General features: G+C 43.7%; 1 protein-coding gene across 1 annotated transcript in view; it reads right to left on the bottom strand.

Annotated features, from left to right (window-relative positions):
* Window positions 1-8,492: 8,492 nt before the first annotated feature.
* SMAP2 (small ArfGAP2) overlaps window positions 8,493-17,291 on the bottom strand; it is a 46,514-nt gene continuing 37,715 nt past the window's right edge. The window contains exons 6-10 of the mRNA XM_061122278.1: window positions 16,743-16,824; window positions 15,635-15,744; window positions 14,707-14,872; window positions 13,998-14,314; window positions 8,493-9,856 (exon numbers count right to left, since the gene is read on the bottom strand). Coding sequence (XP_060978261.1) covers window positions 9,731-9,856; window positions 13,998-14,314; window positions 14,707-14,872; window positions 15,635-15,744; window positions 16,743-16,824 — 801 coding nt within the window. The 3' untranslated portion in view covers window positions 8,493-9,730. The remainder of the gene's footprint in view (window positions 9,857-13,997; window positions 14,315-14,706; window positions 14,873-15,634; window positions 15,745-16,742; window positions 16,825-17,291) is intronic.

The following is a 17,291-nucleotide window of genomic DNA, read 5'->3' on the forward strand; positions in this document are numbered from 1 at the left end:
GGGTTCGATCCTTCGGTTGGGAAGATCCCCTGGAGGAGGGCATGGCAACCCAGGGTTGCTGCATGGAGATCCCCATGGACAGAGGTGCCTGGCAGACTACAGTCCATGGGGTGTCAAAGAGTCAGACACGACTGAGCGGCTAAGGACACAACACTTCTACAGAGGTAACTAGCTTAATAATGTACCTTTTACTGGCTACCTTCCTTTCCACCTCCTTCCCTCATTTCCTATTGGTATTTCCCAAATAAACTACTTGGGCCCAATCCTTTGTCAGAGTATGTTTCTGAGAGAACCCAAATCAGAGAGTCACTGAAGGCAGGAACAGTGATCCTACAAGTCATATGGACTTGCATTTTTTGTTTTTGTTTTGGCCACACTGTGTGGCATGTGGGATCTTAGTTCCCGGACCAGGGACTGAATCTTCACCCCCTGCAGTGGAAGAGTGGAGTCTCAACCCCTGGACCCCCAGGATATTTCCATGCAGTCCCTATATAGTGAGTGCCTTACCAGTGCACACTACCCTCATCCCGAGCAATAATATCCTATATTCTATATTTAATGTACCAATTCTATTTCTCCTAATACACATTAAAAATAAATACAAGCACATTTACAATTTGTGTACTTTCATATATGGGAGAGGGGGAGGGATAGACAGGGAGTTTGGGGTTAGTAGATGCAAACTATAACATATTGAATGGACAGACAACTTGGTATTCTGTATAACACAGGGAACAATATTCAATGTTCTGGGATAAACCATAAGGGAAAAGAATATAAAAAAGAATGTATAATTTATATTACTGAGTTAATTTGCTATGGAGAAGAAATAAACATATTTTAAATCAACCACAATAAAAAATTAAAAATAAAAATTGTCTTTCAGCATCACAGTCACCCCAGCTTTGAGCTTCTGCTTCCAGTGAATTCATTTGGTTTATAAATCAACTTGTCACTCCACTTAAATAATTCAGGATTTTGCTGGAGTTCTTTCTCCTCAAAGGAACAACCTTCACTAACACATGAGAGTAGACAGATGATTTTCTTTCTTCTCTTGTCCTCTCTGAAACAATCTTCCAGGATCTATTGCTTTCACTAGGGGGTGGGCAATTAATCAAAGTTAATGCCCTTTTCTCCATCTTGGGAGACAGTGGGACAGAATAAGGCCATTTTCTTCCTGCTTTCCTTAAACCCTCACAGGATTCATAAACCAGACTGAGCAGTTTTATGACAACTTTTATAGGAGAGTCAGGGAAATTCAGAATTATAATCGTAATTAACTTGACCTCTCTTAAAAAGAAAGTACTTGGCACTTTGAACTTCTCAGGGACTGTAGTTACAACCCTCATCCTACAGGTGTCCTTTTCTTTGAGGCTGTCAGTCCATAACTCTCTTCCCTGGGAAAACTACACCCCTTTCCAGAAGAAGGGTCTCACCCCCTGTCCTTTCTGCCTTCTTAGTCCTGTCGTATGGTCTTAAGTTCTAGTTAAAGGGAGCAGATGGAACACATGTATTTAGCTCCACTCCCTCACAAAAATCCCATCATAACTGCAGGAAAAAAGGACTTAAAACCAAAGGCATAAACCCAAGGATACATTGAATAGAGAGGAGAAAAACAAAATTCTGGCAACTGAACAACGAACGGATGAGTGCCGACAGCCTTATGAGTCCAGAAAAGTCTGACTCCTTAGTGAGCAGTGGGAAAGCCAAGAAGCAACCTAATTTACATTCCAGAATCCCCAGAAGCAAACAAACTTATCGCCTAGGGGTCCCTCTGAAAATGGGGAGTTCAGGCCATGCTCACCATAGAACATTGGTTGCAAATCTGTTAGAAGCAGATTCTCAGTGTCTCTCCACTACTCCAGTCAGGTGACTATCCTTTGACCATCTCTGCAGGAGACTGGAGGAGTCATTTAAGAAAAAGATAAAACAGACGGGTCTCTGAACAGAAGAACCGCAGGCAGAGTTGAGGGGTGGGCACTATGCTGGAAATACAGGGAACAGGGCAAGGATATGTGAACATTTACACACTGAACTTGAGATTCCCAGTCTTCTTTCCAGAATGCTTCCACCCAGGTCTATACTCCCTGGGCAGCAAATTTGAAAAACTTCTCCAGTGACTCCACCCGGCCAAAGACAAAAAGATCTAAAGATGCTGACATTGAAAGTTCTCCAAGGATATGCAGGCAGACCGTTACTCGGTTCAGTTTTGGGCAGCTCTGGCCCCATGCGCTGTGCTGTGCTTAGTCGCTGAGTTGTGTCCGACTCTTTGAGGCCCCATGGACTGTAGCCTGCCAGGCTCCTCTGTCCATGGGGGTTCTCCAGGCAAGAATACTGGAGTGGGTTGCCATGCCCTCCTCCAGGGAATCTTCCCAACCCAGGGTTCGAACCCAGGTCTCCCACACTGCAGGCAGATTCTTTACTGTCTGAACCACCAGGGAAGCCCATGGCACCTGGGATCTCTTGATCTGGCATTCAGTCCACACCAAGGCCAAGTAGGAAAAGAGTTGCTCGCCAAAGAGAGCTTAGTTTCAAAAACCATAAATGCCTCCTTGGTGGTTCTTTTTTATTTCTAATATTTATTTATTTGGCTGCACCGGGTCTTCATCACGGCATGCATTATCTTTAGTTGCGGCATGTGAACTCTTAGTTGCAGCATGTGGGATCTAGTTCCCTGACCAGGGATCGAACCCAGGCCCCTGCTTTGGGAGTGCAGAATCTTAGCCACTGGACCACCATGGAAGTCCCATTATTGGTTCTTTACTTAGGGCTTGTAAGAGGGTTCATACAGTATCCTGATCTGCTACTGAGCTACTGACTCACAAGGGCTGAGGGAAGAAGTGCCTGTAGCCTGAACAAGAGAAACATCTGTCGTTCTGGGCTCTACTTGAAATAGGCAGCTTTTCATATCACCCTGAAAACTGGTTGGGTCAACACATCTATCATGTATATGCTTCACAAATCCAAAGGGACTCATCTGGTGTGGTACTTCTCTTTTTAATACAGAGGAGAGAAAACAACTTGTTCCTTCCTTTAAAAGGATTAGCCCAACATGCCTCAAATAATTCATTGATGTGGCAGGATTCCTTACAGATTGGTTTATATGATAGATTGCTTATTATTTCCTGCTTAAAACAACATTAATCTTTTATTGTCTCACACAGTTTCTGTAAGTCAGAAATTCAGACAGGGCACAGAACAGACAGCTTGTGTTTGTGCCATGATGTTGAGAGCCTAACTGGAAGACACAAAGGCAAAGAACTGGAATCATCTGAAGGTTATTCACTGTCACGTGGGCCTGGCCAGGGCTGTTGACCAGAAACCCACATGTGACTTCTCCATGTGGCCTGAGCTTCCTTAAAATATATTGGCTCAGTATGAAGGGCAAGAGTCCTGAGAGAGAGAACCAGGAAGAGGCCATACAGCCTTTGTATAACCTAGCCTGGGAAGAGAGTCAGTGTTGTATCTGTTGTATTCTGTTGGTTAAGGGAGTTATAAAGGTCTATTCATGTTCAAAGGGAGAGAAAACAGACCTCTTCAATGGAAGAAGGCCAATGTCACGATTATAAGATGAGCATGTGGGATGGGGTATATGCCGGTGAGGCCATCTTTGGAAAATACAATCTACTTTGAAGAGAGAGCCAAAGCCTCTACACACTGAATTACTGCATATATCTAAGAGATGGCACATTCCTCAGACTGGGTAGTAAACTCACACTGATGTTCTATCACATGGAAGCAGATTGTTTCTGATATTTTTGCTTATCAGGATAAATTACTTCTCCCAAAGTATAATGTTAATAAACATATGTAACATGTCAAGCATTATCCTGATTAAATTCAATAAGGAGATGCCTTCTAGAACAGCACCTGTCATGAAGATAACCCACTTTGGAGATATTAACCCAGAGAAGTTTACCATAATTTACTATCATTCTTCCAAACCCATCCATCTTTTGCACCAGCTAGACTTCAGGTTGAATGGACCTGTGGTCTCTTAAATTTCCCCCAGAGATGTAATACTGTATTGGTTTATTATTTCAGTAAGGAAGAGTTTCAGGGTCTTCCTCTTCCTCCACTCTTTCCTCAACAGTCCTTACTTCGCAGGTCAAGTCAGTGTAAGAAATCTATCAGTTGCTAAGGGCATCTTTTTCTAACTGGACACTCAGAAACTTGGGGGGAACTGCTACAGGAGGGGTTTAAGATTCCACTTGGCCTATCGTGAGGCTGACTTAGGTCAAAACTCCATCATTACCTGATCACCATACACTCCCACTCTGACACATGGACAAAAATACTATGAGTAGGACATAGCAATAGTTAACAGCTAGTGTCCAACTGTTGCCCAGGTGCTTGTGTAGTTTCCCTAGTGTATTTACCCAGATAAAATGGCAATGGGTCCCTTTGGGGAAAGCCAGAAGATAAACATTACACATTAATAAGGCTTTTACAAGCTCCATCCTCAAGAATATCTGTCTCTCCATTATTCAATAGGCTGTGAACTCAGGTCTAGCAACAGAACATAGGGCTGTATTTCTATCTTACTGACATCTGTCTCCAAACCCTGAGAAAATTTGGCTATACAGATCAAGTGGGGCTTTAGTGAGCTGCCATTTGTCTGGGTCCCTAGCTTCAATTAATTAATCACCTCCAAAGATCTTGGTATCCATTCTGATTATAATAAATTGCAGGTGGGCCACTGTTAAAGGCTATTATTGGAAATGCTCAAGTCCACTGAAAATAGGAAGTACACTTCACTAGTATTCTTGGCCTACAGAGAACACCTACTAAGTTGTGTTTTAGTGATTCTAGCACTTCTATAACAAAGTATGTCTCAAGCCATTGGGTAAAGGGAATGCCTTCAGTGTTTTATCAGGTTGGAAAAAGGAATGATATATTTGGTCATTTGTCCCAGAATTCCTTGAGTTTTGGAAGCTTTTCTCTACATTATACAAAGGAATTTCTGTCATCCCAGCTTTTAGGATTGGCCAATATAAGATTTGTGTGCATGCTTATGTGTTTAGTCGCTAAGTCATGTCTGACTCTTTGAGACCCCATAGACTGTAGTCCTCCAGGCTCCCCTGTCCATGGAATCTTCCAGGCAAGAATGCTGGAATGGGTTGCCATTTCCTCCTCCAGGGGATCTTACAGACCCAGGGATTGAATCCACATCTCCTGTGTCTCCTGCATTGGCAAGTGGATTCTTTACCACTGAGCCACCTGGGAATACCCTAATATAATGTTAAGCGTTATCTATTTATATTATGCCCAGGGGGACTTCCCTAGAGGTCCCGTGGTTAAGAATCCACCAATCAATGCAGGGAACACGGGTTCTATCCCTGGTCTGGGCGGATTCCACAATGCCTTGGGACAATTAAGCCCATGCACCAGAACTACTGAGCCGAAGCCAGCATGCTCTAGAGCCTGTGCTCTGCAACGGAAACCCACTGCGATGAGAAGCCCACACTCACTGCAACCAGAGAAAGCCTGTTAGCAGCAACGAAGACCCAGTACAGCCAGGAATAAATAAAAAGATATTTTCCCTTACTCTGAGATAAACTTTTCTACTCTTTTAATAAACAGTTCTTAAACTTAATCTACTCAAGGTATACAGATGGCAAACAAACATATGAAAAGATACTCAACATTATGTGTTAGGTAATTATAAATTAAAACAGCAGTGAGATACCACTACACACCTATTAGAATGGCCTGAATCCCCAAACAGTGAGAACACCAAGTGCTGGCAAGGATGCAGAGCGATAGGGACTCACTCATCTCTGGTAGGAATGCAAATGGTTCAGCCGCTTTGGAAGACACTTTCTTACAAAACTAAATATACACTTATCATATGATCCAATAACCATGTTCCCTGGTAATTACTCAAAGGAATTGGAAATTATGTCTACACAAAAACCTGCACACAGATGTTTATAGCAACTTTATTTATAATTGCCGAAACTTGGAAGCAATCAAGATGTCCTTCAGTAAGTGAATAGATTCAAATAAATTATGGTACATTCAGACACTGAAATATTATCCAGCACTAAAAAGAAATGAGCTATCAAGCCATGAAAAGACAAAAATGCATATTACTAAGTGAAAGCAGTCAATCTGAAAAAGGCCACAAACAGTATGATTCTAGGTATATGACATTCTGGAAAAGCCCAAACTATGGAGACAGTGAAAAAAAAATCAGTAGCTTCCAGGAGTTATGGGGGAGCGAGGTATGGAGAGGCAGAGCACAGCGGATTTGCAAGATGTGAAACGACTCTGTATGATACTGTAATGATGGCTACATGTCATTGTACCTTTGCCAAAACCCATAGATTACACAACACCAGAATGAACCTTAATGTAAATTATGGATTTTGGATGATCCGATCTGTTGCTATGGGTTCACTGTATCAAATGTACTCCTCTGGTGCAGAATGTCAAAAGTGGAGGAGGCTAGGTGAGGGACAGAGGTGTTTGGGAACTCTATACTTTCTGCTCAATTTTGTTGTGAACCTAAAACTGCTCTAAAAAATATAATCTACTAACTTTTCTTTAAAACGTCTTTACCACAGAACTTTTCAGAGCCATTTCTACTTGGATATTTATATTCTAGATGTACAAGAGCTGATATGACATGCAACCTTTCCCAAGCTTATTTTAGCGTTTTTGTGCTGCACCTGTTAGCATCTCGTGTGCCTCATGAGATGCTGTTCTGAGCTGCTTCATTTTTCCTACCCCCTAATAACTTGGTCCTTATTCAGCTCTTGCCCTTCTCTGGTCCCCTAGATCTGGTCTTGTTTCTCAAACATGTTGTCAGCAAGGCAAGAGTGAGCTGCCTGAATCCCAAATCTGATTGTGTCACTCCACTGTTTACCACAGTTGAGGCTAAACTCATTCCTGGGCTGCAGGAAGCCCCCCGTGATCTGATCCAACCCCAGCGAGGTCCCACCTCTCACGACACCTTGACTAATACCAGACCTTAGAAACATAGAACTGCCTGTGCTTCTTGGAATGTTCTGTGGGTTTGTAGGTCTCCCTCTCTCTGATCACATGGTACAATCTGCCTGGACTATTCTCCCCGCTCCACACCACTCGATTGTTAACTGCTAACTTGCCCCCAGGACTCAGCTCAAGTGCCTCTGTCCTTAGGAAGGTTTCCCCGACCTTCCTAGCTCCCATAAAGCATGTCTAAGAGATTCAGTCTGTTGCACCATGACTCTGTGAGCATCTTAAGAGCAGGGACTGTGATTCATTTTTTTCTCTTCAAAATGTTTTTTCTTATCTCTTCAAATTCTAAAAGCTGATGAACCTTAAGGCTCAGTCTTCTCTTCATGCTTTCTCCTTAGACGACTTCACCCGGTCTCAAGGCTTTATATACCACCCACACTCTGGTGACTCTCAACCCAATACCTCCACCAAACCATTTTCAATGCAGACGTCAACCTTTGCTCTGCTCTTTTTACAGATCTCCACACAACTGGCTCCTTATTCAGGTCTCAGTTGAAATGTAACCTCCTTCTGACTGCTCCACTCAAACGGTCCCATACCCACCCTCTCCCCTAATCTTGTCTTACCTGGTATTATTACCACCCAAAATCAGATCATTCATTTACTTGTTTATTGTCCATCTCTCCTCCCCACACCATCCCATGAGTTCAGGGAGTTTTGATTCACTGTTTTATTCCAGAGCCTAAGACAGTACTGGGTACATTGAAAGCTTTCTTTAAACACTTGTTGAATGAATTGACATAGGCCTGGCATGTAATATTTGCTAACATTTGCGGGCAAAGTGCTCTGTGTGCTAAATGTACCACAGGAATTGCTTCATTTTACACAAGCCCCATTTTACACTGACACACAGGGCTTTAGTAGCCAGGTCACAGAGCAAGAAGGGATATGAACACTGGCAGCCTGGTTCAGCGCTTTCCGAGCCATTGTGCTATCCTCTCATACCTGGAAGTATTCAAAAGGTGTACTCGAAGGAAGGAAAGGGGGAGGGGCCTCAGTTTTTCTATTGTGGGGGGTACTTCTAGTTCCGATGAGTTCCGATGGTCCGGAACTCCAGCCCGTACAGACGTCCAGAATCCACTCCCTCACAACTCTAGATTCCACTGGGAAAAGGTCACCTTTCTGACTGCCTGAGTCTTGACCTGGCCCTTGGGTATGCTCCCTATGCAGTTTTTTTTTTTTTTTTTAATTAAAATACAGTTGATTTACAATGTTGTGCCAATCTCTGCTGTACAGAAAAGTGACTCAGTTATACACACACACACACATATATATATATATATATATTTACATTCTTTTCTAAATATTCTTTTCCATTCTGGTTTATCCCAGGAGACTGGCTATAGTTTCCTATGCTATGGTAGGACCTTGTTTATCCATTCTAAATGTAATCGTTTTTCAAAATACAGAAAGTGAGGGAACTGCCCCTGGAAAGCAGAAAACCTGGATAGGACTCACCCTCCTCCACGAGTGACACACGGTGAGAATGAGCGAGCAGTGCTTCCCTGCAATATTTATTAAGGAATTTACACATACACAGGAGAAAGGCAACCAGGAGTTGTGGTTCCCACAGATGAAATCTTTTAAGCAACGTTTTCTTGTTTTAATTTTCAAGTGGGGTGAACGATGACTGAGAGGAAGGCTGCCCAGGCGTCCGGCCTCATACACCTGGACAGATGGGGGCACGGGGCAGCCTGGACACACCAGTATGAAACAGCGACTGGCCGGTCGGAGAGGGGAAAGGAGGAAGGGAGCTACCAGTGAGATGGTAAATTTTTTTTTTTTAACTAAAGAAAAACTGGCAACAGTTTTAGGCTGTTGATAAATTAACTCCTCTCTGTTGTAAACCTAAAACTAAAAAAACAAAAACAAAAATACCCAGCGCAGACGGGGAGAGAGTGGGAGATGGAATCCACACACGCACACAAGCGTACACATGTTAAGCTCTGCATTCCCACTGGAGGGGCTGGTCCTCCAGCCACAAAGCCAGATCCTACCGCATGAAGGCAGGGAGCAGGGTGTGTGTCTTCGTGTGGGACCTTTGAAGAGTCTTTGGTGCTAAGAAAGGCTGACCGAAGCAGCAAGTCCTAAAGTCTCAGATCCAGGAAATAATTCAGGGTGAAGCAGAGTCAGATTTTTGCTCATCCTTGCCCCAGGGCTGGGGCCAAACTGCTCTAAGACTGTTTTAATTCAATTTCAGTACTTCCTTAATTTCCATAAATCAGGGGAGCATGATGCCTCCTTTCTCACCCCCAAAATTTAAACCTATGGAAATACTGGGTTGGCCAAAACATTCTTTTGGTCAACCCAATAACTTATCATCACATACAGAAGGACCTCTAAACTCTCCCCTCTTTGCCTAAAATACATCCCCTACAGACCTTTCTGAGTCTGACAGAAGTCCCACCTTGTGGGAGAGGTGCTCAGAGGTGTGCACATCTATCCTGCCGTCTAAGTGCCTTTTGCCAACGGCTCCTAAGGTGCGGCTGCCAGCAGAGAACCTGGGCTGAGGCTGGGGACGGAATCAGGACAGCTGGGGGACAAGCAACAGAGAGGTCTGCAGGTTTGCGATGCAGCTGGGCTAGGCAGGATGCCAAGTGCTAAGTGACCCGGACCGAGTGACTTCTAAACCAAACAGAGAGAAGTAGGAGAGGGGGATGGGGAAAGAGGAAACACAGGGAGACCGGGCAACGGGGAGAGTGGTAGTCATCCAGGTGTGCTGTTCCTATTTCCACATCTGAGGGCTGAGCGTCTGATTTGCTGCCTGTCCATTCCCACCGTTCATGGACTGTCCATAGCTCAGCATGCCGTTGGTGCCACAGAAGCTCATCCCGGCCATCTGCTGGGTCATCTGAAAGGGAGAGAGGAGGCTTTCAGACAGGCGGTGGGCACGGGGCCAATGAGAGCAAAGGGCCGGAAGAAGTCCTTCCGCCTGCGGGGAGAGGAGAGTGAGACAAAGGGGAGCTCTGTCGTGGACAGAACTGTCCTGAACCTGCACAGATCATTCCGGGGACACCAGACCATGACGACGGAGGCCTCTGCCAAAGGGAGATGCTGTCTGAGACTAATGCTCAGGGAGGGGAAGGGGGAATCCTGGAGTGAGTTGACATAAAAGCGGCACAGGAGGTTATTCTGTTTCCTTTCCACTCTCATTCTGAAAAGAAGGGGCCTATTGTGAACTGGCTGGAGCCAACCCTGAGAATATAGAGAGAAGCCCCCAGCCAGCCAGCACTCCTGTCTTTTCTCCAGCAAAGTCATTATCCAGAGTGTCAGGGAAAGTGCCGTGCATGCTCCAGTAGAGAGAAGACAAAGAAAAGGAAACTGGACTTTTCAGAAAGAACAAAGGCAGGCAGAAAAAAAAGACCAACATGTCTTCACAGTATGAGAAAGCAAGTTGCTGGGAGAAAAGGGTTGGTGGCATCAGGCCTGGGTGGGGTTGATGCCCCTTTAGGAATTTGATTAAAAGACTGGCTCCTGGCAGTGAACAGACAAAACTATTTATCAAAGAAAAATGACTTAAATTTCCCAAGTCTGGTACGTTTTCTGTATAAGATCTGTTCCTTTAGGAGAAAGGCTAACTTTTTTTCTTCCACCAACTTTTAAAGAAAATTTCAGATTTACAGAAAGGTTGAAAGATTAGGGTAATGAGACCCATACATCTTTCCTTAAATTCAATAACTGGTAACATTTTTGCTTTATTTTATCTTTGATATATACATATGTATCAGCTTTAAAAAAATTTTGATAGACATTGAAAATTGCAGATATTGTGACGTTTCACCTCTCTTAATAAGTCAGGAGGCATCTCATAAGAAGCTTCCCAGGTGGTGCTAGTGGTAAAAAAAAAAAAAAACTGGCCTGTCAATGCAGGAGACATAGATCCCCTGGACAAGGAAATGGCAGCCCATTCCAGTATCCTTGCCTGGGAAATCCCATGGACAGAGGAGCCTGGTGGGCTACAGTCCAAGGGGTTGCAAAGAGTCTGACTCTTAGGTCTCATATGAAAGAAGACTTTCCTAGAATCACAATACAATGAACATGTTCAAGATATTTCACATTATACTATATTCTAATATACATTATATTTCATTTTTCATCTCTTTAGCCTCCTTTAACCTAGAGGAGTTTCCCTGCCATTTTTTCCTAACACCATTTGAAGAATCCAGGCCAGTTATTTTAGAGAAAATCCTTTAATTTAGATTTATCTCATGTTTTCTTATAATTGGATCCAAGTTAGATATTTTTGGCAAAAATTCTAATATATATATTTTTTGATGTGGACTACTTTTAAAGTCTATTGAATTTGTTACAATACTGCTTCTGTTTTATATTTTGGTTTTTTGGCATGTGAGGCATGTGGAATCTTAGCTTCCCCAACTAGGGATCAAACCCACACCCCCTGCATTGGAAAGTGAAATTTTAACCACTGGACCACCAGGGAAGACCCCCAAAATTCTATGTAAGTGATATTATATCCTTCTTAGTACAAGATACCAAGAAACGCATAAAACTAATGTGTCCCACTGTTGACAATTTTATGTTTGATCACTTACCTAAGGTTGTATCTATCATATGTCCTTTCATTGTAATTACTAAGTAATCTGAAGGGTATATCTTTGCAAATATGTGAATACCCTGTTCTTTCTATAATTATTAGTTGTCATTCTTCTGCAAAGAAGGCTTTCTCTCCCTCTATCCCACACCCATTTTTTAAAAAATATGGACTCATGGATTTTTTTTCTTATCATACAAAGCCTAAAACTTTACTGGGATATGTTCGAGGTGACCATTTTGAGTCAGTTCTTCCAGATACATACACAGTAGTTTCTTTCAACATTATATTCAAGTCTTTTATTTCTAGGAAATGTTCTTATATTAAGTTTTAAATTTTTAATCCTGTTCTATTTTATCTTTCTTCTTTGTGTGAGTGCTAAGTCTCTTCAGTCGTGTCCGACTCTTTGTGACCCTATGGACTGTAGTCCTCCATGCTCCTCTGTCCATGCATGGGATTCTCCAGGCAAGAATACTGGAGTGGGCTGCCATGCCCTCCTCCGGGGGACCTTCCCAGACATAAGAGAACCTGCATTGGCAGGCAGGTTCTTCAGCACTAGTGCCACCTTTGGGGGTCGCCAAACAAACATATTTATGTTAGGTCTTCTTTGCCTAAGTTCTTTCTTTCTTTCTGATTCTTTTTAGTGCTCTCTATATTTAGTTTCTTTTCTCTGAGCTACTTCATGCCTTTCCTCTACGCCAAATATATTTTCAGTTGAATCTATTCTCCTCTGACTAACTTGTAATTCAGTCTATTTTTAAGATAATTGTGTCGTTTCTCAATTTGCTTCTTGAGTTCAGTAAACTTTCATTTCACAGCTTCCAGTTATTGGTCCATTTTGGTTCAAAGCTTTTCACTTTTTGATTCAAGCTGTTTTGTCTTACCTGCAAGTGTTTGTTACTGCTGCTGCTGAGGACACTTAATTCAGGATTGTGTAACAGTTTTCTTCTACTTCGTGACTGGTTTTGGAGAAAGAATTTTCATTTCTCAAAATGTTAGACTTCGTTTTCTATTTTCTTCTCATAATAGTTTTGCATAAATGTCACTTGCTACTTTCTGTTTATTTTGTGTGTGTATGCATGTTCAGTCATGTCTGGCTCTTTGTGACCCCATGAACTGCAGCCCCTCGGGCTTCCCTGTCCATGGAATTTTCCAGGCAAGAATACTGGAGTAGGTTGCCATTTCCTCCTCCAGGGAATCTTCTCCACCCAGGGATAAACCCCTCATCTCTTGCATCTCCTACACTGGCAGGCAGATTCTTTGTAGAACCTTATTTTTCTGAATCAGCACAGGTGAAAGGATCTGGGGAGACTTACTACATTTCTTAGTTCAAGAGCACCCTCTTCCGTTAGTAAAGTGAAATGACTATTTGGTGGGGAGGAGGATGGTAGATCTGATTTTGTGATTCTCACTTCTTACTTCTTCACCACAAGGTCTCCAAAGAGCACCCCCTCATTCTAAGTCATCCTCATCTCTCCTGGAAACAATGCTTTGCCAAAGCTACCCCCTATAGTCCTATCTATTTCAAGTCCTTTGTTTTTGATTCTCCAAGTAACAGAGTTATACTCCACCAGGTCTCAGAACACTTCTCAGCACGTCTCTAATCAGGGCAGGGCTTTCTCTTTCTTGGGGGTGTTTTATCTATGCTCTGTCACCTCTAGCCCCCTGCTCCTTCTCCTCTTTTCACACGGGTCTCTCTGTTGTGCTGGCTCTGCTTGATTTCAGTGTTTTTAAATATTCATTTATTTTTGGCTGTGCTGGGTCTTTGGAGCTATGAGGGCTTTTCTCTAGCTGCGAGCAGTGCTACTCTCTAGTTGCAGCATGCAGGCTTCCCACCGCTGTGGCTTCTCTTGTAGCAGAGCACAGACTCTAGAGCGCACAGGCCTCAGTACTTGCGGCACTGGGGCTCAGTAGTTGCACTTCCTGGACGTTAGAGCTCATGCTCAATAGTTGTGGCACATGGCCTCAGTTGCTCCTCGGGATGTGGGATCTTCCTGGACCAGGGATTGAACCCGTGTCTCTTGCCTTGGCAGGCAAATTCTTTACCACTGAGCCACCAGGGAAGCCCTGAATTTCGGTGTCTATAATCATGTAATTTGAGGTTTGTACTATTCTATTAGATGTGACAGTCATTGCTTACTGGTGCTTTTATTGCCACCTCTTCTTTATCTGTACAGGTTGTTTTGTTTTGATGACTGTGTGGAGAGTTCTAGAATTAGGCAATTACCCTTATTCTACAGGAACCCAAAATGCCTCAGAAAGTCTGAGGTTAGATAGACCTTCTGTTAAAATAAATAAATAAATGAAGCAAACCCAAGAATGTCTCTGGCGATATCTCATTTACACTATAAGGATTCAAAGGATAAGGGGGCAGACACTAAGTGAGACGGCCTTGAGGGAGGCTCAGAACTCTTGTCCTGAGTGAAACGGAGCAGCTTACCTGAGTTAGGTTCCACTGCAGCTGCTGAGCTGGCTGAACCCCATACATAGTCTGGGGCATAGCTGCCATGCCTGCCATGTAGCTGGCCTGCTGGGTGGTCATCATTCCGTTTGGCACACCCATCATGGAGGCCTGCATGCCCCCCATATAGCCTGCAGGCATGGCCATTGGGGCAACCATCCCAGAAGCTCCCGGCTGAGCTACCATGCCTACTGGTGGGGGCATCATGCTCCCCATTAGGCTGCTGGGAGGTGTAACCCCAGGGAAGCTGGGGTAGGCAGTGGGATACGCCATCTGAGCAGGAGCCATGAACATTGCTGCCAAGAGAACAGACATACAGATCTGTGAAAGAGGAATGCACACAAGGTTAATCCAAACGCTCCTTCCAGCTACTCCTTCCAGCTAGAATTCCTCAGACAGATTCTCTACAAGACTTGCTCTGGCTTCCAGTGGGCTGCAGACCCAGGCACTTCTCCTTTAGGGTCCAGATCCAGACCCCGAGTCAGGCTTCAGAGAGGCCAGACCCCACAGAAGCATGGCTCTGAGTTACATTAATATCCATCTCCTGATACTCAGTGGCTTCACAAGAAAAGTCATGTTCAGGCTTGTTTGGAGTATGATGTCAGGGCCCCTGGCACAAGAAATAATTCCTGCATGGAAGCCCTCCCGTTTCTACATGGCACACTGCCATGGCCCCTATGAACTCTACCTTGGGTGGGCATCTGAGGCGTCTGGGATCCATACAGTGACAGGATGGAGTCTTTAGACAGCTGCTTCTTGCTTGTTTCTTCTGATTTGCTCCCTGGCTCTGGAAACAGGTTCAGGTTTTCTGGAACTGAGCCAGCACTCCCTGGGGCTGGCATGGAACCTACAACCTTAGGACAAAGGGCAGGGAGGAATTGGAATGGTCCTCCTGGGGTTCTCTGTAAGGACGTCCCTTGTCTCTCTGCTGCTTCTAACATTTGCCATGAGAAAACATGGCTCGAGTTAGTAGCTTCCTGACACTTTTACCATACAAACATCTGGAAACACATGATAGTTAAGCTCTGGTACAATTCTTTGCTCCTTAGCAAAACAATGTGATTTGGTGAAAAACTAACAAATTAAAATGACCTACAAATGATGCAGTCAGAGAGAACTAAGATCCCAGTACCACTGTTTACTGGTTGTGTAACGAGAGGCTAGTCATGTAACTTTTCTGAACTCTTTCCTCATCCAGAAGACCCATTTTGCAGGATTGTGGTGAATATTTTAAAACATAAGTGAAATACACAAAATCACCTAGCACTGTGCCTAGTGTACACATCTGGTATTCCACAAATGGGAGTCACTGACGGTTTCAAGCCTTTCCTATTTACAAACTCTCTGGAAATAACTCAGGCTGAGGAGCTGACTTATAGGATTAGCCTTTACAATCTGACACATCTTCAACAGAAGTTCACATAAAGGGCCCACTCTTTTTGGGCAAGAGACAAAATGGAATGAGTAGGCTGTAACAGAGATGACAGGGTTAAGGAAGAATCAAGAAAACCAAAGTCAAACTCCACCAAGAATGCATGACTTGATTCCAGGATTAAAGTTATCAAAAGCACCCTTTACAGAATGCTCTTTCCTCCTGAGGCACCCACAAGACTCACCTTTCTGGAAACTGAAGAAGAGGGAGATGAAACAGAGGCCAAAAGATCTAAATCCTTCTCTAGGGTATTACTGGTCTTACCATTTGCAATGGAGCAGGACACAGGAGCATCTGGAAAAAGAGACCAAAGTTAAAATGTAGCCCTGCTTATTAAGCCCATTCCTTTCTTCTCTTCCAGACACAAAGTAGAGAAGGCCCACATGCTCCAATCACAGACCCTGAAATCTAGGCTCTGGAACCATACAGCTTGGATGAGGCATCTCACAAGATTCCCAAGAACACACTGGAAGAGCCTGTAGCTCAGGCAGAGAACAGGAGGAACTTGGGCTTGAAGGCTACATTAGCACCATTGCAAAGGAGCTGGCTGGCTTCCTTCTGGCTATTTGAGGGGCAAAGCTGTGTAGGATTTATTCTCAGAGAGAAATGAAAAGTACAGACATTAGAAGCTGAAGTAGCCAGTAATCAGCGGGAATGGACTGAAACAAAGTACAGCCATCAGTACTATGAAAGGTAAGATAGGCTCTATTTCTGAAAGGGGCAGAGCCACTAGCTCAGGGTTTCAAAAGTTTGGAGGAAAATGACCACAAGGTAAGGGGCCATCTCAGAAACAGGATGCACCTGGAAAACAAGGGTTGGGGGCAGGGCTCACAGGTGCTGGTCTAGTGAAACTTGCAAACACTTACTGAACGCTCAGTGTGTGGGGGCAAGGAGCTAAGAGCTTTAGAGGCATTATCTCATTTAGTCCTTCCAACAACATCTCTGATGTAGACTCATCATCCTCACTACAGGAGGAAAGTAATGTTGAGAGGCTGAGCAAGCTACCCAAGATCACAAAGACAGTAAGTGGCAGAGTTGGGACTCTGGCTTCAAAGGCCATGCTTAATCAGTACTGGACTTAACCACTCCTCTATTACTGTACTGTCTCCCTAGAGAATGTCAGCACTTCTTAGAACAACTGCTTAGGTGTAAAACAACAGGAAGAATAGGCGGGAACAACCTTAGTGATGAAGCCACCAACTGAAGAACCCCATCTCTAACTACCTCCCCAGGATCACAAAGGATTCATTAACATTGGTGAGATTACAGGCGTGGAAAAGTCTAGCTCTTACCAAGGCCCAAGAGATCCACCACAGGAGCTTTGGATTTCGGGGAGGTTTTCCGAGGTAGCTGTGGATCTTCTTTTTTCTGTGGCTAGGGTTAAAATATGTTACAGAAAGAAATAAGCAGGTGTTTTTGAAGCCTCTATTCCCCTCTCCAACCGTAAAGCCACAGGGATTCTTGTGGCATGGATGCTGTTATTCAAAGAGAGTTACCAAAGAAACAGAACTCAGGAAGTGTTGTGTGAAAAAAACCAAATCAGAAGGCATAGAGCAGAAATCAAACCTAAAGTGAAAAACAAAACTGTCATCTGCACTTGTCTGGCTTTCTAAAGAGACAGATCTTTCCAGAACCAAGACAACCACAGACAAGGGTATCCAACAGAAGCAGCAGATTTTGGTCCCAGGAGAAGCAAAGAATAAAGGCAGGTGTCTGATGGTACAAAAGGTAATGGTCAACACTTCTCCCAGTGATTAGAAAGCCTTTAATACCAAAAGGGAACTCATTTTATAGGTTACCTAATTCACTCTGCCAGTATCACTACGGACTGTGTTCTGCAG

This window comes from Dama dama, chromosome 20 (genome assembly GCF_033118175.1).
Source record: "Dama dama isolate Ldn47 chromosome 20, ASM3311817v1, whole genome shotgun sequence".
Taxonomy (NCBI): Eukaryota; Metazoa; Chordata; class Mammalia; order Artiodactyla; family Cervidae; genus Dama; species Dama dama.